The sequence below is a fragment of the Anopheles bellator genome, chromosome 2 (assembly GCF_943735745.2).
Source record: "Anopheles bellator chromosome 2, idAnoBellAS_SP24_06.2, whole genome shotgun sequence".
Taxonomy (NCBI): Eukaryota; Metazoa; Arthropoda; class Insecta; order Diptera; family Culicidae; genus Anopheles; species Anopheles bellator.
The window spans coordinates 42,578,889-42,603,961 of record NC_071286.1 but is presented as its reverse complement, the minus strand read 5'-3'; the positions used below and the strand labels follow the sequence as shown (position 1 = coordinate 42,603,961).

The following is a 25,073-nucleotide window of genomic DNA, read 5'->3' as shown; positions in this document are numbered from 1 at the left end:
AATACTGCTTCGACGCCTAGCTACTGTGATCGAAGCAGAGCTGCAAGCACAGAAGCCACACGGGGCTGACACAGCTTTCGCCCCAAAATGAACATCGGAACGGCCACCGGCTTTGATGCGGACAGTGCGAATGGATGAGGCAGGAATGGTACGTATAAAACGATTGCACGAACAAAACAAGCGAGCCATTGGCGTGGTAAAATCAACAAACTTGACAAGCATTGCCCGTTTTATGTAACTTTATGTTCTTAACACAAACGTGAGTTTACTTCGAATGCAAACAGAACATGTAACGGATTCCTACGGAAAGGGATCTCGCACCTTTCGTGCGTTAGAAATTAAACTACACACAAACACACACACACGCACACACGACAACGTTCAAGGGCTTGACTAGACGTAAGGGTAAAAAGTGTAAGTTTAGGTAACCTGGATTCTCGTGTCTGAAGCTTCTTATAGTCTAGCGCGGACGCGAAATGTACGAAATAATATCAGGAAATTACGTTCCTATTTACATCAACGATAAAAGCCTACTACGGTCCTTGCTGGGCGTGACTAGACATGGAGGATATAGAAGACACCACGGAATACGGCCCACGGGAGACTCGAAAACGAAACTTGAACTGGTAAAAAAGTTCCAATATTGCACATTGGTAAAAGCGCACGCACTTTGTGGACGTTTTTCTCTGTGTACGTTACGGCCGTGGTTTGTTGATGTCTTCAAAGAGGACCCTCCCAATAGATCTATTCTGCATGGTACTCTAGTAGCCTGGCTGCCTGGCGGTGCATCGGTTCGTTTTGTCATTGGCATTGGTATTCATATTTACTAATCGGAAAGACTTATCGGCCACTCAGACCGATTCAGGGTTTTTGCGGTTTTGTTTAGCTAACTTTTAGTAACTCTTAGTCGCACACGTTGCTGCAACCAGCCACAACCCACGGCCGGTTGAGTTGTGTATAGTCCTTGACATTCGCTACGCTTCCCACGGGCCTAGGCGAAAGCACTTTGCGTGAAGTTCGTTCCAGACGGCGCCTCGTTACGGACGGCTTTTGCCATCGCAGAATAAATTTGTGTTTTTCTCGATCCTATCCTATTGGTTGTTCCTAGCGAATGTACACCCACAGCGGGAGGTTCTACTCCGTCGGCACGGTTTCAACCCGAACCGAACCCGGTCTCGGTTGCTCCAGCTGCCGCTGCCTGCTGCGGTGATGCTTTCAATGATATGTTTCACAATGCAAATGATGGATGAAATGGCGGCACACAGGGACACTACGTAGACGCACCCAAGCTAATGGCCGGTCACCAACCGGAATGCGCCGACAATCCGACGATTCGTTCTCTGGCGTGGTCTCCTTCTCCGATGTGATATGTAGAGCATGCCGCGCCACTGGGCGCCATTCACCGCCATCCTATTTGGCTACACTTGCTATTTTACCTAGAAAGTAAGGCGCGAGAGGGCACGGTGCCTACCCCCATTACTTCAACCGCTGGGTAACGTTGGCCAGCGCCACCGCAAACGCTTGCAGCGCTGAGAACGGATACTGAAAGTCGAGCGTGTACGCGTTGCCATCGATGCGTCCAAACTGCATGACCTACGGGAACCGTGAATGACAGAAGGTTCCATTAGTCTACTTCTTGGGGTCGCGGTTCTTCGCGTGCAGCACGTACCTGTTTTCCACGGAACTCGATCTGGAAGTTCTTGGCTGACTCCTGGGTAACACGGCCGCCAAAGTCCAGCTGGTAGACCTGACTGTTTTCGTTCCACATCGGGGCCTTGTTGTGCATCACAAACTCCCGCCGTACCGGGGCCGGCGACGCCGTCGTGCTAGCCACTCCGTTCGGCTCGATCTTACCACGTTTCAGCTGTTCGGGGGAAAATGGGGAACGATCAGTTACAACGGGTGGTGATATGGGAGCTCCAGGGTGGGGCCAGGGTACCTTTTGGCGCAGCTGAGCTTTCTGGAATGTTTCGAGATCCCGGTACTGCTTCGCGCCACTGCCACTGCCACTGCTGTCATCGGTGTGGTTGCTGGGGCTGCTGTGGTTGTTGTTGTTGTGGTTCCCGCTACCGTTCTCGTCGTCCGAGCTTTCGGTGTGCTGCTTCTTGCGCTGCCGGCGGTTGAGGAGCGGCGAGTTCAGGATGTGCCGTATAGGCGAGGCACTCTGGTGCCGCTTGCTCTTCTTGCTGGGGGTCGGCGACGCCGGCGAGCTGCGGGCCAGCCGAGCCGGTGACGCGGGTGGTGTCGATTGACGGCCACTATCGTCCATGTCCCGCCAGCGGCTGATAATGGTGGCGGGGACGGCGGGCGGCACTGCCGCCGAAGGTCCCGACGAAGGAACAGTCCCGCCGCCCATCGGCCCATCGTCCGTCTGGGAGGAGGTGGACGCCGTGACGACGGCTTCACCGCCGACCGCCGCCGAGTCTTTACTTGGTCCAGGGCAACTCCCATTGCGGCGGTGTTTCTTCGGGGAGTCAAGTGAATCGGATTTGCGGGTCTGCCGGCCATTCCAGCGCAGCAGAATCGGAGTGTTGCTTTCACTCTGAGGCTTCCCGGAGTCCGCCTTGGCTTGGCGATTGCGTCGGGAGAAGAGCGGACTGTCGGTGAAGCTGGTCACGATCCGGGCCACCGATCGGGACGGTGTAGGCGGGACCGGCCCATCGGTAGAACAGGCGCTCCCTTCGCTGCTAGTGCCCGAGCTGAGCGTGGACCTTCGATCGAAGAACCCACACTTTCCACCGGAAGTGCCTGCCCCGGCCTGTGACTCCTTCGATGAGTGGTCACCGTAGTGGTTACTGCAGGCCGATCGCAGATACTGCCCCAGGGTGGTACGCTTAGTCTTCGGTGGGACCTGTGGAGGTTTCGAGGCCCCCACTGCACCGTCCACTCCACCACCGTTCGTGGTCCCGGACGCACTGTTGTCTTTCGTTAGCGCCTCTCCGGAACCTGCTCCGTGGACGGTGCTGGTCTTCCGGCACTTGACGCACACCGTTTCGGTAGAGTTCACCGTCGGCGAGATCTGTTTGCATACGGAGCAGCATTTTGGCTTTTCCCTCCGGTTCAGGATGGGTGTTTTGGAGCCACCCATACCGGAAACGCCCGGGCCAAACTTCATCGGGGCTCCCTTGCGGACCGTGGTGGTTCGGGGTTTGCCACTGGGCAACAGTTGATCGGACGACGAATACTCGGTCTCGTTTTCGGACAGCTCGTTGACCTTCGGCATCTGACGGAACAGGTTGATCAGATCGCGGTTCAGATTCGGTACGTCCTGCAGCACGTCGCACGAGTCCAGGCTCTTCGATTTCGCGTCCGAGCGCAACCGCGCGTCAACCCGCCGCAGGTCGTCCAAGTTGCGCTTGCTCTTCTTCTGGCGCTTCTTGTCGACCAGCACCAACCGCTTGTAGGGTGCGTCGCGGCGCATCATCGAGAGCGCCTCCTCACCCGGCACGATCGCCATGTTGTCCAGATAGCCGACGCTGCAGCTGCGCGTAATGGAATCGGGAATGCGGGCCGATCCGGACGCCAGACCACCACCGGTGGTGGTGTACGGCATCATCGACGCCACGGTCGGAGTACGGTGCATTCCGTGCGTCGGAGTTTCCAGCGGGCCAGGGTTCGTTTCCGGAGCGGGCGAAGAGCCACCCGCTCCAGCCGGCACCACGGCCGACGGTGTGGCCGAGCTGCTCGGTGTGGATTCTTCATCGATAAACTTGAGGCTCTGCTTCTTGGGCGTACCCTTGGCACTGGCACTGGGCTGCAAATCTTTCCCGGGGCTCGGACTCGCACCGACACACACGGGTGGCCGCGGCGAAGGATCGGATCGCTCAAAATTGAGGTTCAGGTTCGGTGGCAAAGGCCCGGAGGCACCGGAGCGGAGCGTCGGATGATGGTGATGGTGCAGATGGTGGCTGTGGTGATGACTGTGGTCGGATGAGGACGAGATGAGGGAGTTCTTCACCTGCACCACACTGGTCATGTAGTCCGCGTTGCTGGAGTAGCTCATCAAGGTGGTCTGCCCGGCCGGTGGACGGTCGAAGATGATGTCACTCGGTGCGACGGCATTCTTCGGTGACTGCAGCGTCGGTACGGAACCCTCGCAGTACAGAGGGCTTATCGCGACCCTCGATTGGTTGCTGGAAGTGGACGACGGCCGACTGACGAGACTGTAGCCGATGCTTTGCCGCGGTGGGGTACGTGCCGTGGTCGCGTGAACCGAGTGCAGTTCACCGACGACCGTCACCGTCGAGTCCGGGGCCGTGTCCGTATCGTCTTCGTACGACTCCGCCCGTGCCAACGGTCCCAATCCGGGCAGCGTTACGCCGCGTGATCCGCCAGCCGACGATCCGCAGCCGGCCAGGGTGGACGGTTGTCGCCGGGGGCGCGACGGAAACCGGTTCGGCCGAGGGGACATCGGCGCAATCGGTGGTGCACTTTCGGTGAGCAGCTTTCTACTCAACACCCCCGACGTGACACCGTCCCGGGCGGATAGGCCCGGCCCACCGTGGCTGTGCGCGGGTTGCAGCGGTTGCGAGTAATGCTGCTGTTGTTGGTGGTGTTGTTGTTGCTGGTGTTGCTGCTGCTGCTGTTGGTGAAGCAGCAGCTGTTGCTGCTGTTGCTGGTCCTCTTCGTCTTCGGAGAAAATGTTTGGATTAAAGCTCGGATCCGGACCGGTGGGAAAGTCATCTCGCAGCTCCGTTATGACCAGCTTCATTTGGCGCGGTTGCAGGTGTAACAGTGACGTTTTGTACGTCACCTGCCCAAGGTTAGCCGGAAGCGTTTTCGCTAGCCCGTGTATCTTGAACTTTGTCCCCCAGATGTTGGAGGTAACTTCCACCAGCTTTACGTGCTATCCGAACGAGAGAGGGGAGAGAATGGGTACAGTGTGACGAGTGACTATAGAAGGTGGCCTACCTCGGGCAGCGTGTCCAAATACGCGAGATCTTCATTGTTTTCCGTCGAGTCGGAATTCTGGTTTGGCGAACGGTCGGTACCGTTTGGGACGCGTTTTTTGGGATTACCAGATTTCCGTTTCCTATCCAAACGAGGTGACCCTGGGGCGACACAAATTGGCAAACGTTACTCTTGGGTAGGTGCTACCGGATCTTGACCGTAACTTACGGCACTCGTCGTCGATATCACTTTCGGAGCTGTCAGAGCGACCGTTCGTGCCGTTCGTCGAGTGGCTCGATGTCGACGAGCTTTTCGTGGTCGTCGTAGTAGTCGTCGAATCGGATGAGTATGTACAGTAAGTAGAAACTTCTGGAAGTAAAGGAACAGTTGAGACCGGCGAATGCTGCGTTTCCCTGACGGTTACCCTACCGTCAACCTGAGGATCGAATATCACAAACTCCGGTCGAATTTTAGAGGTCCGCTTGCCTTTCAGCAGAGGCACCAGGCCTCCGAGAAACTCCAGATAGAGCGTATAGCATGTCCCTGAGCTCTGGTTCGAATCGTCGTCATGTCTTATCATAGTGCAGTGCAGTCGCGTCGAACAGGCCGGTGGCCTGGAGACAAACTCTCGCAGAGACTTCAAATCCGGAACGCAGCACTGAAAGGAAAGGGTCGAACAGCACGGAGTCAAACGCTTTGGTCGCTGTTCTTCGATCGGTCTTTCACCGAGACGAGGTCGTCCTTACTCGTATGGTTTGAGCAAATAGGTTGCCGATCAGCGCCTTGATTCGCCCCGGGAGCGGTAACCGGGGCAGCAGGGCTTCGGATGCCAGCGAGGACTGAACTTTCAGCCTACAAAACAGCTGCAGTGACGCGACGCGCCGTGAAACCCACGCGATGTGGACCTGTGTTCCGGTGGCGATGAAGATACGCTTATCGTTGTGGCCCCAAGTGAGCGCCGATACGGGATACTATAACGGGGAGGAACTCAAATTAATCATACCGTTGGTCGGGCCGCAGAGCTCCATTACCACTTACCGTACTGTTGGGGATTTTGGCGGTGTAGAGAAGATTTCCGGACTCGGTGTAGAACTTCAGTAGGTTGCTGTACACCGTAGCACCATTGCCGTCGGTCGTGTGCGGGGCTCCGTGCTCGGTGCCGGCCACGGCCAACAGTTCGCGCGAGTTGCTCCACTCCATCACGATGCCCAGTGCCCCGTTCATGCCGGTGTTGAGCTGGTTGGGCGTGATGTCGTCGTACGACTTTAGCAGATAGATGTACCCGTTCTGGAAGCTGACGGCCAGCACGAAGCTACGCTTCGAAGCGTTCGTCACGCCCGGCTCGGTATCCTCGCCTTCCTCCATCTTGAACTTTTCGCACGACCACGCCATCGCCGTGATGCCGACGTCCGAGCTGAGCGGTACCTGCGACACCATCGCGCCGTGAACATCCATCACAATTATGGTACCCTGGGAGGTACCGAAGTACACCTGCTGATCGTCCGGCGTCCAGATGCCGCACGTTATGGTGGCGTCTAGGTTCAGCATCGACGACCAGTAACGCTGGCCAGCCACCGATCCAACCAGCACAAAGCCGTCCTGGTAGCAGATCAGGGCCATGCGACCATCGTGCGACCAGGAGAAGTGCGTCACCGGCGTGTTGCGATCGTTGATCAGCTCCACGCTCCACCGGCCTTCGTACTTGATCCAGACGAAGATGATGCCGGAACTATCACAGCTCGCCAGCTTCTGGTAGGGTTCGTTCCACTTCACCAGAATCACCTACGGGAAATCGTGAAACGACACTAGCCATCAGTACCCGTAAAGCACAGCCCGTGAATGGTCGGCAACTTACATCGGACCGATGGCCCCGAAGGTTATAATTTGTCCGCAGCGGGTAATCGACGTTTTTCTTGCAGTGCGATGTCGTGAACGTAACACCGACGATACCACGCACGTTCCCCGTTGCCAGCCATCCTTCTTGGTAGTAGTTGGTGCGATTCAGTTTCCAGCCTTCCTCCTGCAAGCAAGGTAAGCAAGAGGGAGCACACAGTGTGAGAGATGAGGAAAACATTCCACTCGGACCGGGTGCGCCATCCTGGCGGCGAGGCCGTCGGGCCAATAAATTGTAGTAAATTGTGTAAATTGTTCTCCGGTGAAGGCTACATGCAGGGACGTTTAAACTTTAAAGGCCACCTATGGCAGGCGCTTGATACACACATTCGACGTCGTGACATTCGGCATACCGTGTCGGGCGATTGACGTTGCCTTCACATATCAAGACGACCACTAGGCGACCTGAGGCTGACGGTGTGCCACTGCAATGTCGGGGACGACGGTGCACAAACAGGAGTACCGTTTGTGCACAGGACGACCGGGTCAAATCGGCCGGGAAGTAGCGACACGCAAAACACGCAATACTTTGCCATGGGGCCCTGACGATGTGCATGCAACTTCCTGCAGACTAGGAAGCGTGAGCGAAACCTACGAGCAATCCTTCAATTTCTGTTCAGCTCAGTCACTAGAAGTTGCGTGCCAGCCTGGTGTTTAGGCCTCACTACCAGCCACGGACCTTGGATGGTAGGGTTTCCATGATGGACTCTCTACCTGGCAGAACCTAGCAGTGAAGAGCCTTACGGCCAAATTGATTGGCCAAAGTGTTTCGGGTTGGTTGCAATCGTCGGTTCTAAGCTGCTTTGTACCCGTGCCCCTAGAGGTGCATTGTTTGGGTATCAACCGGCTGGAACTATCGTCTATCAATCGAATCAATATTTTGATACGAAGCAACGACTGTACTGTTGCGATGCGGCGTACGTAGTCAAGAGGCATAATCCCAAGGAATGGTAAACTATAACGAATGGAGGACTGTACTAAGCCAAACACGTTTTATTTGTAGCGAAAACTCTACCTCGTTTCTTAGGCCAATCAAACGGAGGGTCCTACTCCACTATTGTCCGTCGCCAAATTACCGTTACGCACGCCACCGTGACAGATTGACGCCGAGAGTGTCCCGTCGCTGGTTTTTGGGTTAGTCACCCTCGAAGAAACTATTTCTGCAGAGCGGCTGGCGGACTGAAGAATGAAACCTTCTACGTTCGGCGGTATCGAACCGATTGCACCAACAGGACCAAAAAAAGGACAAACCAACAATACAGACAAACGTGCTGGGTTATATCGCTACAATTGATTCAGTAATCGCTTCGTCAATATCATGTCGCTAATTGAGGACATTCATTTCCCGAAACCATTAGACCGTCACCGCACCGGTTCGGGGTTATTTTAGAAACCTTACCGTGGCGATTGTTTTCGACCTACAATGACTGTCCGGTGCCACCGGGTTCCTCTGGAAGATCGCGTGGCCTCATTCTGTCCACCGGATCGGCGTATTTCATAATGTCGCGATATAGAAAAGGAATCAACCCGTGTGTTCGCTGCTGGCGGCGACTGGTCGGCTGACCTACAAACAACGAACGGTATCCCGTTACACTGGACCGAGCACCTACAGCCCAAGTTTAGCCCGTCCAAGCTGGCCTTCCGCCACGGATGTTTGGGCCGGCCGTGGTACGATAGAAAATCGATTGAAGTACTATCAAATTTGCGCTAGGAAATGGAAGAAAGACTCGCGTTTCGAATGTTCGCGTCGCCATTACGATTCTGGTCAGTTAATCCCCAGAAGAACTGCCGCCGTCGCTGGCGTGGAGCCCCCGCCAGGCTCGGGGAAAACGGAGAATTCGATTAAGTAACTATAAATAGGATCCATAATGAATCATCGCCGACCGGGATTGTGTCCGACGCGGCGCAGGTCGTTCTAACAGGTGTGCCCCACGAGGGAGGGACCGAAGGGAGAAACAAACAAATTAATCGACTAACACAGCAAAGGCAGGGACCATCCCAGCAACCCAGACATCGAAATTGACCTCCGAAATCACGTAAACGGAATGCCGGACAAGTTAAGTGGACCGGTAATGGGAAAAGTGACTGGACTGGCGATAATTGTGGCGATGGTTCCCCAAAGCAGCAACGAGACGCGTTCCCATTTCGGTGTCTCTCGTAAATTAACGTGCCGCGAAATGTAGTTCAGTAAACAGACGCTAAATGGGTAGGTTTGATGACTACTAGCCACAAAAGCAAGGAACTGATGGTAGATGGTTGACTGAGACAGCTGGAAAAGTTTACTAAACTATAAAAATGATCTGTCAAAACTATTTAGACGTAGACTCAAATTAAATATAAAATTGCTGGAAGCAACTAAGAATTAAGCCGAGCTAGCGCGGAATAAGGCTACTCTGAAGTGGAGGAAACGCCACATGTTTCTTAAGCTAATCTTGTTAAGAAAATTTAATAAGCCCGGTCCGTTCTTCTAAGATTAAAACAAACAACTAAGAATTAGGCTCCCTCTTGTTCTGTATTTGAACTCGAGCAACAGTAGCTAAAACCCGAAATCTGGCCATATGAGGAATTTTATCGTTGCCAAACTTCTAAGTTGGTGGCGTTTCGATAAAATTCCACCATAAATTCTGCGTTTAGAAAATGTGCTTCAGTAATTGCTTTTGGAGCTGTTTATTTGTTTTGAATCATTCAATAGGAAGATTTTTGTATGTGTGATCCATAACTGTAATGGTCGAATATAGAATTTTCGACCTATATATAAACTTCTGATGTTAAAGTAAATTCGTTTTATGAATGTTTTGTAACTGAATGATTGTTTTTCCCTTAATTTAGTTTTACATCTAACAATTTAGCGAAACCTTCACATTGGCACGCGTTTGGTGCTTTTAGGATCTATTTTCTCCAGCCCTGATGGTTCGATAATTTGAAGTTTGGTACAGTGTGAATTTCTGAATATCCCTGATTTGTTACTTTTGCAGGGGCCAGATATTGGATGGAAAAACGCCATATAGGTTGCATAAATAAATAGATACATCTAATTGGTATTTGTTGTACTTGTGGGTCTTGTGGGTACTTGTGGTATTTGTGGATTATCCGGTTTCGGAATGATCGTTTTCATCGCTGTGACCCGAGCATAAGTGGACGAATTGATCCCTCGATCATGATCATGATCCCTGATCATGTCTAATGTCGTGGCATGCTGGCAATTCCTCCTGGAGCACGACACGGCATTACCTACTGCAGTATACATTTGTTAAAAACTCGACAGGAATTTCCCAAACATGGGCCAATTAATGTTCCACCATTTCCTGGCTCCGCGTGCGTTACTGTCAGCTGAAATATCTCCCGGCTCGGAGCGTTCGGAAAATAAATCCTTGATAATGATCTCTGGCTTGACAAACCGTGTAATTGCTGCAGAAACTATCTCTAGTTTCCAGGGCTGTAGCAAACATGTCCTACATTGTCGTTCGAACCCGGCGCATATTCATTTCTGCATCATGCTCGGTGAGTCACCGCGCCAGGCGTCTTGCTAGGCCACATTCACGACGCCAGGAGGCACGCTGAGCTGTTGCTGGGTTGGGTTTCCGGTACGAGCTTTTTTCATCCCCCCGGGCATTGTCGATTACTCGGCGCTGATTAAACTGAAATTTATTGGCCGTTGTTTGTTTGCGAGGGAAAATTTATTATCCGTTCCTCTCATCCGGCGGGCTACCACCACTCGTTGCAATGACGTGCTCCGACACAGTGACCGGCAACAAGCATCAGATGGCGCCCACGGTCACGGCCCGTCCTCGGAGGGATGCTACCGGCGGCGAATCTCTCAAACTGCACGTCCTCTTCTAATCGGGGTACACTACGTAGCCCAGCGAAGGGTGCTGTCAGGTGATAACACGCCTCTTTGCCGTTGACATCGTATCGGCTGACCACCCGGAGCCGGACTCACCGGCCATCGGTGGCCGGTACGATGGGTAAACTTTTCAGCCGTGCAGAATAATTTTCCATTATAACATTTTCCAACTGACCCACTTCCGGGAAAGTTAGTTTGCCGCACGTACGAGGGTGTCCCCGATGGTGCCGAGCATTGGCACAGATAAGGCATGCGGTAGGTAACTTGTGTGTTAAATAGTGGAAATTCGGCATACAAAAAAACCTACGGAACGGCAAAAGTTATATGCCAAGTTAGGTTTTCGAACTGTGTTCAATTGGCCGTTAGCAAAATGGGGTAGGAAAAGAAAACTCGCTCGCAACTTTATTCCTATCAGGGTACAGTTTTTCTTTAATTAAACCTTCCTGCACTTATTCGCGTTCGGTGGTGCCCTTTTCCTTTCAGTTGTATCATTGTGCAAACAACGTTTTTGTGCCATAAAGCATGTCTTCGTATTTGCTAACGAAATCACGTGTTACATCAATTGGCCTAGTTACTACACGTATTTTTGATTAGTTTCACATTTGATTGCTCTTGTTTTTTAATGTCTAATTTTCATCCTTTGGAGCACACATTGTTTTACCTACTATACTAAATTAATCCTCAATATTTACAACATTAAACCCTTGAGAGAGAAGTCGATTTATAAAACCACGGAATGCAGCCTCAGGGATACTAAAAATTAACCAAGATTGATTGCAGTCATGTAAGTCGCTCGCATTTTCTGAAAGTCCAAAACTAGTTAACTACACAACTGCTAGACTCCAATGCAAATTTTCAAAAAAGTTTGTTTCGACGCAAAAAATTACGTTTAAAACTAATCAAAAGAAATGGATGATGGATGAAGACCCCAACAGATCGAAAGTTTCTTGTTTTCAAAACATATTCAGTGCGTTCCATTTTGGGCCTCAAACCTTATCGATCGCATTTTGAAGCGCCTGTCGATCCGGCAAACTCGGTACGTGTCTAAAAAGTTGCGGATCCTGATTAGTGATACGTAGAACCTGAGTCACATTACACGTTGCGTGTCAGTCGGAACGATTCGAGCAAAAGCGTCTCGATGGAAAATATGAAATCTCAAATGGGACATAATGCGGCAAAACAAGCCAGCCAATCATGCCGGAATACAGAATTGTTTTTGACAGGCAAATCCTGACATGGGGCCGGCAATCCTTTTATGTTTAGAGAATCCATGCCGCTCTACAAAGGCATCAACTAGGCAAGTGTGATAATTCTTTCGTAAACCGTTTTGATGTTTCCAGCACAACGCTCATTCGAAGATAGGGGTTGGCCTTTCACATGACTGAATTCGAATAATCCCCTAACTAGCACCTACGAATGTATGGCATTTTTTCTGTGGTGTAAACAGCAATCTTTATTTCTCATTTATACTTTAAGATCTCCAATTTCTGCGAAAATAAAATTTTACATTGTACCAACGTTCCCCAAAACAGGATATGTTTCCGCACCAAAAGTTGTGAATATATTTGAATAAATAATCAATGGGCTCGGGAGCAGAGCAAGATAAATGAGAACCACAACGTGGTGTGGCATTTCAATAGTTCATTCCAGCAACCCAGCGACTATCTGCGCTGCCGTCCGTTTGCCGTGGGCAGACGTCAAGTTGCGACACTGAGACCACTTCTGTGTTCCACGAGGATTTTTTTAAATAACCTGACAAGCACCAGGCCTTCAACAGTCAAATAACAATTCGCCAGCATCTGTGCGCGGGCGCTTCCGTTTCCCGATCCCAAAAGCTGCTTTCCGAAACAGCCTTTCGAGCCTTTCCGGTCCTTTTCCCCTCCGCTCGCTTCTATCGACCGCCGCAAGTGTGTACGGAGTGTCGGCTGTCCAGCGCCGTATAGAATTTCAGTACGCCTCGCCACTACGACGGCGACGATGGCGAGTGACGTAGCCCTATGCTGCTGGCCACTGTATCCGGCGTAATTGGATTTTCATGTCGATGAGTTTCTGTGTATGGTTATTCATTTTCCTTTTTTTTCTCTGTCTGTCTCAGTTTTTCATTTCGAAAACATCACCTGAGGCTGCCTGGCGGTAGTGGTCGATTAAACCACCGGGACCTACGGGCGGTTTCAAATGGTAGCCGGCGAGCAGAACGAAACGAATGTCCCGCGGTGTGGTAGAAATCGCAAAACTCCAGAACACTCTCCAACTCGTTGAAGCCGTGCGCACGTCGTGCCTCGCGAGCCAACCAAGCAATGTCTCGAGACGGGTTCGGGCGGGTTTTTAGTCTATTTGTACCACAACCGACGGCCGGAAACATCCATCGGTGGGGAGGAAAATTTGAACGGGTAGGCCGATATTGAATGCATGGATAAAAGGCCGTGGCCGCTAAATCCACACGCCCGACTTCCACACGACCTGGGAAGGACCTTCAGCTAAATGTGCTTCCTTCGTTGGTTGCTTTTTTAACATTTGACCCTCTCCACGCGTTTTTTCGCTACGGGAACTGCTTCTACCTTGAATTGGAGTTACATTTTTTATCAGTATTGATTTTCCCATACTTTCTTGCAGTTATCCGGAACGGAAAGCGATGGCACTGGGCGGCATTGTGGTAGAGCGTCGAAGCGGCGTAATCATCACCCTTCCATTTCTTATCATCACAGCACATTGCGTGCACGGTCGGAAACAGTTGCAGGAAGAGGGTTTTGTTGGAGGCCATTTGTAACTAGATTTAGATCCAAAGTGCTTACAGAGAGAGTACAGGCAGTACATTGAAGACCTTCCCAATTCGTGTACTAACGCCGGTGCTTTCACCTGGCATAAAGCCAGCTGCACCAATAAACCGTCCTATTGTTCCAACATCGATTGGCTTTATCGGACAAGAAAACACATTCACCAATTTGAGTTATCTACAGGCTAGCGGAGTTACTACAACATCCGGTTCCGGTTTTACAGTCATCGTTCCCATCGTGACCCGACAACTACCTTCATCGGTCAAATCTGTTTGAGCTATTCGATTTGGTCCAAGATTTGAATTTGGTCCAAACACCGTGGTGACATTCTCCGTGGCAAGTGAGGCCGAATAGTAATGGCGCGATTGACAAATTCGAAAGAAGCAAGTCTCCCGTTGGCAGCGTGTCAAACAAAATACATCGAATTGCTGGCCAATTGCCGTAACTACTGCCCATGGGTTACAAACGGGCGGGTAAGGCTGTGACCTTGGGCGCCCAGAATAGATGCTACGTCCCCCTTTTCTTCGTGCGCATTTGGGTCGCCACCCAAATTGGAAGATAAACGGTGGTTCGCTAAGGAACGAGGAACTCGATTCGCTCGATTCGCTCGATTAAGAAACGTTTAAGAATCTACCGATGGGTCTTACAGGCGCAAGGATATCTTCCCCCAGGGTCACTAGACTTACTGCTGCATCCGAGTCCTTGGCAACCACATTTCGTACGCCATTGTACTAATACGAAACGGCCCCGTATGATGGCAATGGGCAGCACCGACCAGATGAGCTGCTCTGCGAAGAATGTGCCTGCTGATAGGTCCATGTGGGCCCATCTGCCTTTTTGTCCCTCCGTGCGTGCTATCATCAGGCTTTGTGGTGCCGACTAAGCGACCATTATGGAAAAGTATTCGAAGCGCGACGCGAGGCCAAGACATTACGACCTTCGCATTTGCAATGTGGTTCTGCCTGCCAAGAAAAGCAGCATGGGATGGCTTGTCGCGCGTCGTCGTAATGGAGCAACAAGGTTTTTGCACTGCTGCAAATGGCTGGCAAGACAACTGGCATTTGCGACTGTGACAAAAGATCCAAAGCAGAGAGGATCCGCTAGTAGCCGCGAAGAGGCCGAGAGTAGTGATGAGTGAAATCGAACCGGGTTCAGCAAATAACGATGGGTTTATTCAAGTAAACCCACGAAAGCTGCGCAGGCGCGAGTCCCCCCCGCGAAGGCGGTCCCAAGACCCAAGCCTTGACACGTGGGCAAGCAAAGCTCTCCTAATCGAATAATTACGCTTCGGATCTTCCGGACACTAGACAAAGTTGCGAAACCTGCACCGCGGGACTTTAACATTAGAATGCCCTATTGCGGTTAGAATGGCGCGTGTTCGTTTGTTGTAATCTACTCAAAAGCTACTTTCAGGATCGGTGGTAGATTGTTGTGATTAGTAACCTGCGAGCTACAAATATCGACCAGTTCTTTAAATAAAAAAAACCCTTTGCAGTGATCTTTCCAGAGCTGGAATTACTTCTGAAACAAATCAAAATTATGGTACAAATTAGTCATAGATATGACAACCTTATTTTACGTGTGTTAACGTGTGTACATGCCCTGGATTGTCATGAATGTTAAGGTTCCCTCATTGCCCAGTCGACATCGCAAACTGCCTGCGATGCGTTTACACTCGTATATGTACACGCTGAATTCGAAAGCACAATTTCTTCAAGGGTCCGATGAGAGAAATAGATTATTCACGAACAGAGATAAATATGTTTCTTATTTTTAGCAGACAAGTTTTGTACTTCTTTTTTTCTGGCTGAATATTTAATGCTTCCCGGTCTGTTAGAAAGTGTATTTTCCCTTTAGGTGAGTTACATTACATTGACGATCCAAGTTTTAAGAGTATCTATCGCTGACATAGGGTCTTCGGGACAACCGCACTAACTGCTTGCTTGTACCTAATTTGTTTTGGCCTTTAAAAATGAAACGACATGCCCCGTCACGGTTCTTTAACAAAATCGTAGAATCGGATGACACTGTCGATGCTTATTTAACTTATTATCGATGCTTATTAATTGCAACATATTTTTGTAATGAGAACCATTTCTGGATCAACAGTTTTGTCAATAAGAAACATCAGGCAAATTACGGGCCTAAAACTCAATGATTAGGTACAATCGACAGGAGTAGTCAAAGGAGAACGCCACAAAGTGGGCTTTTACTATTTCTCAATTGTTTGGTTTGAATATAGTGGACCTTTGGTTCTCGGACAGCTAAGCTGGCTAGTCGTACTAAGGTCGTCGTAATAAGCGTATCAAAGCGAACATCACAATATTAATAATGTTAATAATCAGTTGCTATTCACGATCGATTAGCCATTTCATGTAAATATTCTTGTTAAAATATATACGGTTTATGCGAGCCGTAGAATTAGAGTTTTAAGCCTTATTTGTCAAAATAGAATCGACTTCTTAAATATTTTGGCATTCCAGCAAGGGACACCATATGAATTCCGCGAATGAAAGACTCAAAGAGTGCGGCAATGGCTTCATAACGATCACAGGCGTGCATAGGCGTAACGAACCTTTCGACATTTTAAAACTGTATCTCGATTTTCTCTGAGCAGTTTAAATGGAGACTTTTATTTTCACGCATTCGAATTCTTCTCGTTTCTGGAAGTTTATTAAAAAACGAATTTCTGAACGAAACGTTATGAGTTTTCAACAAAAGTGTCACCGCAGGCGCTGCCTCAATTACTTTGCTAACAATTAAATAACACTGTGGTAACCGTATACTTCCACTTGCACTTTCAGCTCCATAACAGGTACGGTGCTTCGCAACGTCCCATACACGTGTTTAGTGAAGTCGAGCTGCGGATTGCGGCTGAAGGAGCAAGAATCTGTGGACTGGCTCACAACGGTTACCATCGTAATCTTCTCGTTTCGTAGCGGATTAGGTTTGTAGTCTATTGTCACTTCCAAGTCGGTGGTTGGCTGTTGTACCGGTCCCGCAGTAACCACAATCGTCTGGAGAAGGGTGTCACCTAAAGAAACGATGTCCGTGGTTCGTGATTGACAATCCTTTGATGAGATGGTAGTCACACTCACCGATGGCCCGCTGTCCTATGCCAACATTACAGGCACAGATTCCAGCTGGAAGGTTGCCGATCAGCAAAGCGAGCGAAATAACGGCCGCTAACATGAGCTTCATCGTGGATCAAACTCTGTACTGGCCCGCACCGGTGTGTTAGGTTCGGGTTTTTTAAGCATAGCAACTTGTCAAACCTAACAATGATATCATATCTTATCAGCCCGGCAATTGGGGCTCTGTGACGGCGTGGAACGATTACAAATCCCATGTCTGAACGATAGCCCGATTATGACTCTTTTCAGCCTCAGCTTACAGTTGCTTAGCATTACGCAAAGCATTAGTCACAAGTCGGTCTGATAACTATCTTTTGGGCCGATATTCCGTTTTTTCCAATGTCTCCCAATCGCCTTCAATATGACAGCTTTATTTTACCCAAACAGTATTGATTGTTTGATCTCTTACATGAATAAATAAAAGTTTAGCCCAACTTCGGTTTGAAAGTGCTGCCTAGCACCGAAGATGCCGAGCCGCCTTCTCATCGATTTCTTGTTGTCCTTCTCAAGAGGTTCTCTTGGGAGTTGACATGAGAAACGGTTGATTGAACCGCACGTTATGTCCAAGGCGAGCAAGGGTCAGACCTCAGAGAAGTGACACAGGCCCAAGTGACAGCAAACGGCTGAATTAAACGCACCTTTGGATTTATGCAAACGCTGATCGGTTGAGTAATTTATTCAGCAATCGATCACCCACCTAATCTTTAAGCCAACGCCTGTGTGTACAAATATCGAATATTTTTCCATCACTTAAGAGTGGTAAGCAATCTACATGCGTAGTAGTATCTATCGTAGTAGTAGTAGTGGTAAGCAATCTACATGCGTAGTAGTAGTATCATGCTGCGTAGTAGTATCTCAAAGAATCCATTTCGACCTGCTTCAGTACCGTTTTAGGCGAGCGTTGTTACTCGAACAGTACCTCCGAGGAATTGGGGTTGCCGTCAAACAATGTAAGCGGAACGAAAACTATCGCCGTGACACAATTATCTCAAATGGAAATCCTCTTGCTCGCATTCGCATCATTCGCGGCGGAAATCTAGAACAGGCCGCGACACACTTTACGATGCAAAAACGTTGCCACATCGAATCGGCCATTGTGGGGCGAACCCAATGCCAATATTTCACCGTAATGGCGGTTGTATAGTTTCTTGCCCTAACGAAAAAAAACACACAACTCTGAGACGGTTTTCCAACTACTTCCCTGGCCCGATTCTGGTACATCCGGAAACATGGGCGGATTCGGTCCGAAAGTGTGTCCGAAAAAAGTGAAAGTATAACCAAGAAATAAAAAGGATACCAGTAAACCGCTCGAGAAAAGTATCTCGTGAATATGCTAGAGCGTGGCCGAATATCGAACGAGTGAAAAGTTCATCAGGGCGTAACGATGTTTATGTTTCCATAATTCAATGCGATTTCGGGGCACCCAGTAGGGGGCACTGCGAAAACGTCCAGCCCTTGCGAAGCACGTGGCGCGCGCAAAGTTCTCGGCCCGGACGCAAGAGCGTCGCCGTCGCTTCGTAGGACGCGTTCGACGGGCGATGATTCATCCTGGGAAGGATAAAGCGAAGAAACTAGTTTCCACTTTGCGATGCTGCGGAGAAGGCAAGAAAAACAGACTGGCAAGATTGATGACGAATTGTTCCGAATGGGGGCGCCCCGGAACGATGGTTCAGCTGTTCAGCTGGTGCGCCTTGTGTCAACACGAATTGACCTATTTTGCAGCAAAGAAGAAGAAAAACGTTGCAACATTAACGAGGGTCGAAGGCCGCCCTCTTGTGCGGAAAATGGATAAATCATCGTCCATTTTTAACCTTCTCTGACATTCATTCAATAATATTGTTTGAAAGTTTTACAACAACTACCGCCAGCCATTGACTGCGACGTCCATTAATCCTTATCACTAGAGACGCCTGTAGGAGTAGAAAAAATGTTTTTGAAAAAATTGCGGGCCACGCTCCCAACTCCGAGCGGGCTTGCCACATACAAAGTGCGTCTTCCGACACAAATAGGGGTGCCTGTGTAACCCCTTGCGGGCATAGCCGACCGCTCGTGGGTGATATTAGCTTGATTATGGTTCCGCTCGCTCGCATGACAGTGCGCAGCTGCGGAGCTAATTTTCAATCCATTCCAGCCCGACCACCCCCAAATGAACTGTCCGGAACGTTGCGCCCAGGAAGGTTTTTAATTGAACATTTCGCTCAATTTGCTGAATTTATTATCACCTCGTTACAAGGGGCCACCCGGCGCGGCAATGGAAATTTAATTATTCCACTCGCTGACACTGAGCGCCGAATTTGGTATCCACTTTCGGATCGCGATCTGGTGTATGAAGGGTTCGGTGTACGGCACACATACGGTGCGGTAGGCAAGGGCACAGACTTCAAATGTAATTCGAAGCAGTAGGTGTCGCGAAGGTTGCTAATGGTCCGCAGGCAGCATTTAACAGCAGGGAGTTCTTAACCTTTTAACGATGCCAATCGTGTCATGCGGACCAAAATATCTGCAAGCAGTAGTGGCAACAAACGATCATCTACTTTGACACCGAAAGACGTTAGGTACGATGTTTGGCCAGTTTAGTTTGAACGCTCGCGATTTTGAGAAAGAGTTTCTGAATCATTGAACCATTTCCGGCGTGGGCCGGACTGAGTTTCTTGGTTTGCAATAGAAGTTTCTGTGAATTGATTGATAAACTGATTAGACCGTTACTGATAAAGTTACTTTACTAGATCGGTAACAATCGTTAAATTTGTGAGTTCACAAAAACGTATTGAATTATCAAACGTTAGCATGAAAATTAGGTAGGTATTTGGAATTGGACAAGTCATCGTCCTAGTTTTTTGGGCGCACTGTGCATGACATAAGAGTGACACATCCTTCCACCTCGATTGAGATTTTTCGTCAATGAAAAGCTCCTCGCACAGCAAGGAGCAAGTGAAAGTTTGGCCACACGAGTTGGTTGGAAAACAGTTTTATGGCCGGCGACAACATAGCCTTACTTGCGAAAAGCGGAACCGCGAGCACGTGCCTTGAAAGCAGATTCCGGCAAATTTGACCCAGCCCGGTCGAATGTTCTCTTGGCCTTTGACTGGGGTTTTTGTGCTGTTGTTCCGAGACACTCTACCCACTTTGACTTTCGGTGACACAATTTTTATGAAGCACGCAACTATAGAGTGGTCTAATTTCTGTTTCATTAGGAGCGCTGCCGCCAATTCTAGGATTGCGAGTTTTGGCTCGGTGCCAATCTGTGGTCACCGTACACCGGGATTGTTGCTCCGTTTAGGGTGATGACGAATTGATTCACAATTCATCAACAACCACACCGGGATCGGCCTCTTGGAGGGTCACCGAGTAGTGACGAACGTATAACCCATCAACACGAACGCTGATGACGACAGTTAACGACACACGCGAGCCAAATTCTAGTGCCATGTGATGTGCTGATGTGCCGCTGAGTTCCTCTTAGAGGCCACTGTTGTTGATGAATGTCGGCTTGCAATACGCGAAGGGGAATATGAAACTAGTAACTGACTTCTCCGGTTTCCGGATTGATTTGGTCGATCTTTAATTTTAACGAAATGCGAATATGAGGCGTCACACAGATGCCATAAGATCATAATCTAGATGAAAAGATAATAATGGGTTCAGCATTACGGTTCACGAGTTTTGATGGGCTATCAATTATCAATGGGGTATTTTTCAGCTTACGATTGAGATGCGTTACGCGCAACAGAATATCGTGCATATTTGGAAAAAGGACAATTCTGGCTATCGCTCTATCACCACCACGTGACATAACGCAAGGCTGCAGCCGCAGATCAGCAGGAATACTTAAAGTCCTGCCGTCATCGGTATTACGAGGTTTTTCAACTTGCTACTGGTTAGAATCTAGTGCGAAAAGGCAGAACAGTTTGGCGTGCTCGCCCAGCGCTTTGAAGGTACGAAACATGCTCTAGAAAAATTTCAAACGACTCGAGGAATGACACCAAACAATAAACAATACCATGACGTCCAGGATTGCGAATAATTACTGTCGTACAATCGATTTAAAAGTCTCCGGAGCCCTTCTTTGATCAATTCAAGCCTCTTAGGGATGGTATAGAATAGAATAGTGTTAATTCTGTGATTCGCTTATGATATGCAAGAGCCGAATGTTATGCTAATACAGCGCAAAGTCTCTATAATACATTATAAAAAAAAGGTTATGATATGTATAATTTGACTACCATTTAATATGTAACTATTCGGTAGCCAATCCAATGACCGCAAAACACGGTCTTGAAAATGAAAAGAAACGCAAGTTCATCGCTAAAAATACTGTTTCACTCTTCAAACGACGCGATTTCATTGTTCCGATGCTGTGTTTGAATGTAATGTAAAAAGAAAAATGAAATTGAGGAATAACGATGAGAGTTCATAAAGCAGCACTTTATGTGCTTTTGCACACCAAACGACCGTTCGGCAGGAGACACACTTTAATATAACGTAAATCCGTGTGTCCGCGTGTGTGCCGGTGACATTTATGGGTGAGGACACCACAGCAGGCAGCCCATATTCAAACGATGATCTCACCTTTGCCTCGCCGTTCTGCATAGGATCTGCTCCACCCGTTGGTGAAGGATCGGTAGGAATAATAAAACTTTTCGATTCTCACTCAGCGATGCAATAGACCTCGGGACAAGAAAAAAGGAACATTCAAGCGAAGCACGCTTCATCCCGGCGGCGCCTAGCAGGTTAGTACGCTCGCACTACAGCCCAGCTTACGCCATCGACAACCAACCGCCACCATCGTGATTGGTCTGGGGCGGAGAACGGAGCGAAAATCGTAGAAAGCATTACAACGGATTCCGACGGCCGGCCACGAACGCCGAATCAAATTCATTTGCAGGCTCCGTGAGCTGTGCGCAGAGGATCGCACTAGAAGTGAAGACGCCTGGAGTCGACAGATATGCGCTCGGCTGCCGGCCACGCGATGATGTAATGGATTCTTGGCCGTTGTTCAGCCACTCCTGTGGCTGCCGGCCGGCAAAGGATGTGTGTCTGTGCATTATGGAACAGCGAGCGCCAGTACGAACGGTTAGCATACCGCGAGGAAACAAGAAAAGACGACCAGAATTGACGATTTGGCTGTAAATTACTTCCCGTCCCGTCACGAGCACCAGCAAATACTGCAAGTCCAGCCCAGCCCAGCCCAGCCCAGAGAGATGGCTGCGCCCTGTGGGCATGTGCTGAATAAGTTATCCCATCGACTACATTGTGCATATGCACGGGCAGCCCGTCTAACCTCGTTCGTGCGGTCGGAAGGACAATCAACAAGCCGTTCGCTGTAACGACTCCGAAGCGCACCCGTCGTAAAGCGTACGTTAGGCTTCCACAGGCTCGTTTCTCCAAGTCGGGCTTACGTACACGGGACTAAGAACCAACTCACGGGAGCCGTGATAGTCGACAGCCCGGCCGGACAGGCTAACACGTCGAATGTGGATAAAATGGTAATGACTTTGGAACGTTCGGACCAGAAGCACGCGCGTGTCACTGGCGGTTGGCTGTCGCAAATGGAAGGATGAAAGTCATTTCGCCTGAGTAAGTACTTCAAGTGGTAACGTCAATGATTGGGCCAGAAACGTTGGCGCGATGGCGGTACCGCCAACAGAAGACCAAAACACCACGAAGGAACTGCGATCCGTTTTAGTAAATTGAATCGAAAGAGCTCCAGAACAGCCGGCCGACGGTCCGGACGTGAACGGTCTATCCAGGCAGGTCGGTTCACGTACCGGAGATGCATGTGCTTTAATAATTAATGACAAATTTATAGCGCAACATTACTCCGCTGGAACTTGGGGAATTGATGAGCCCCGCCAAAGGTGTGATGGATCACCCGTCTCACGGAAGGCCGGGGGGCACACAGATCGAAAAGTAAACGGAAAACTGCTCCACCGTCCCCGGGAATCATTAGGACAACGTACATCTCACGTGTTATGCAAGCACGAACAACAATCCTTCTCGAGGCACGCTATCAGGTACCAAACGAGAATCCTCAGCACCAGAGCGAGGATCCAAAACTCTCGAGACTGCTACGAATTTCCCGCATCACAGGCACAAGTGGTCCGCATTCATTACGCTGTCTAGCCGGGGTGTCATTGTTGACTCGGCCGAACCGCACACACCTAACGCAGGGAAATGCAAATTCTCGCCGCTCACAACCACTACCACTGTCCACCTGGCCAGACTGTTTTGCACCGGAGGATACTTCGTTACAACCCCAATTTAATCACCGTCGTCATCGGGAGACAAGTGAAAAACATTCCATCCGCCCCGCTTGTTGCCGGTCCCCACTCGCCTGTCAACCAGAATGTTAACATGGCCCGAGACCGCGTCACCGTGGAACACTTACGGGAAGTTCGGAAAGCCATTGTCAGCTGCACGATGTGGAGCCGGCAGGTTGTCGAATAATTTTCCTAATTTGCGCACCGTGCAGTGCTGCGAACAAAACGGGAACATACCATGGCTCGGCCCGAATGCTTTCAAGTGCATTCACGCATATCGCAACAGCAGAGAGCTGCTTCAACCGTTAAGGATTACGTTTCGAGCAGGCAAAGAAGGCAAACGGAAGTGCTTTATTCGAGCGAGCGAACCCTTTCGTGCCAATCGGCAAAAACCACACCATCGACGGAACTGGAGTGCCGATCTGAGCCGTATCCTGAGCGCGTACCTTCCCTGTGGTGGCCACTCGACGCAACGCCCCCGTGCTAGGCGCGCTGCGAAAGGCAGAAACACTTCAATCAGTGCGCTCCAAGCGTTTGTTTACTTTGCGCTGATCACTTGTAAGCGTCGAAATTTTCTCATTATCGCCAGTTCCCCTTGATGCTCTCGCCGCCATCAATTCGACAGGTCGCCAGGATGGTAGGGACACGTTTTTTCCATTCGGTTGTCGAATACAATATGCCGTTCGGGGCAAATGCTATTATTCGAATGAAGGCAATCTTGTGTTGTAAGTTACGACAAATTACAAAGCAACCGCGGTCTGCGTTTAGGCTTGAGGGAGCTTCCGACCACGTGACTATGGTGATGAGCTGCTCTCATAACAGACGCAGGACTGCCGCCGGTGTATTACTGTCTTTGACGCACGGAACGAATTCGTAATCCGATTAGTAGTCACCGCAACGACACCAATATCGGCCCCGCTCGGTAAGGATATTTATTTATTGGAGTCTTTTCGGTGGGATTGTTTTGCGACCATGCGATCATATTGAACTATGGAAGAAGTGAGGATCTTTCAAATATTAACAACTTTATGTATGATGTCATAATTTATCTGTATGTTATGTTATTGCTAATTATCACATCGACCTATGCACAATGCCCACAAGTTGAAATCTGTTGTTTTTCGTAATTTCCATCCTTTTCCCTTGTCGCCAAGACAAGGGTTGGTGAGTAGAAAACAAACATTGCATGCAGCATTTGGCTCAAGGGAGCTTTCCTCACGGACATAATTGGCTGGCAACAATGGTTGCCAGAAGGTTGCCCTGTTGAAAGCTTCCATCCACGTGCGCATCTCCAAGGGTCCTAGGAAGGCGACAACCTGTGTGACACTTACTTGAGCACGTAAACCTTCTTCATGCAATCATTACCGACGTACGTTGACCAGCGTTTAATTTGTGGCGACCTCGTTTGAGGGATCCATTGAAACCTCGCCAAAACTTATGCTTATAGGAACATCCTACCTTTGGCTCCAAAGTGTCCCACAGTTCTTAAATGCGGAGGGTAGCTTTCTACAAAGCTAGTCAAGAAGTTTATCCTTTAGGAATACGATGCACACAACATCATTTCCCAACGGACGTAGGCTACACCCTTCAATTTATCATATTTATGTAAACGCATTCTGACAGGATCGAATCGTACTTAGCACTCATAGTTTGAAAAAACATGATCATTTTCACGAAAGCTTCCCTTGTTCGAAGAACAATGGAGTCCGTTTGGAACGGCTGGACTTACAGACAATGAAGCAGCATTTAATTCAATTACTCTTTCGTTCACAGTTGAAAACATGGTGGCTCCCTAGCCCAAAGCCTTTTGCCCTAAATATGCCACAAGCTGTACCGATACGATAGGATGAGATGGTTTAGGGTAGGATTATCAACGGTTTTAGGAACTAAATGCAGCGAAAGCCGCAAAAGGGGGAATACCTAGTGCTACCTACCTCCGGGATGTCATCCGGTACCTTCCCCATCCAGGACAACGACAGTATCGGGCAGTCGCATCTTGTGTTGGAGTTTTTCTCAAAATGCAAATGCATGATGTCGGTCGCGCGCGCTCGTACGGAAGCTAAACTCCCTCCCACATGTACACTGTGTCTGTGGGCAGGGCTGCGCGTTCAACAACTGCTTACGACAGGGACGACGACCAAACGGAGCATCACCAGGCACGGAGTCACACGGACACACTCGCACACACTACCCACTCGTTGCAGCTTTTCATTCACTTCACTGCCAGCCTCGGGGAGACTGCACTGATCTTCCTGAGCCCTGAGCCGCAGCCGTTCGT

General features: G+C 49.5%; 1 protein-coding gene across 1 annotated transcript; it reads right to left on the bottom strand.

The window, feature by feature from the left end:
* Positions 1–1,271: 1,271 nt before the first annotated feature.
* LOC131209862 (uncharacterized) lies at positions 1,272–24,825 on the bottom strand. Its single transcript, XM_058203010.1, is given in 10 exon segments — positions 1,272–1,593; positions 1,670–1,864; positions 1,940–4,846; positions 4,912–5,112; positions 5,114–5,259; positions 5,320–5,548; positions 5,637–5,861; positions 5,929–6,672; positions 6,746–6,910; positions 24,730–24,825. Coding segments are annotated over 10 exon segments (5,025 nt in total). The 3' UTR covers positions 1,272–1,476.
* Positions 24,826–25,073: the final 248 nt, after the last annotated feature.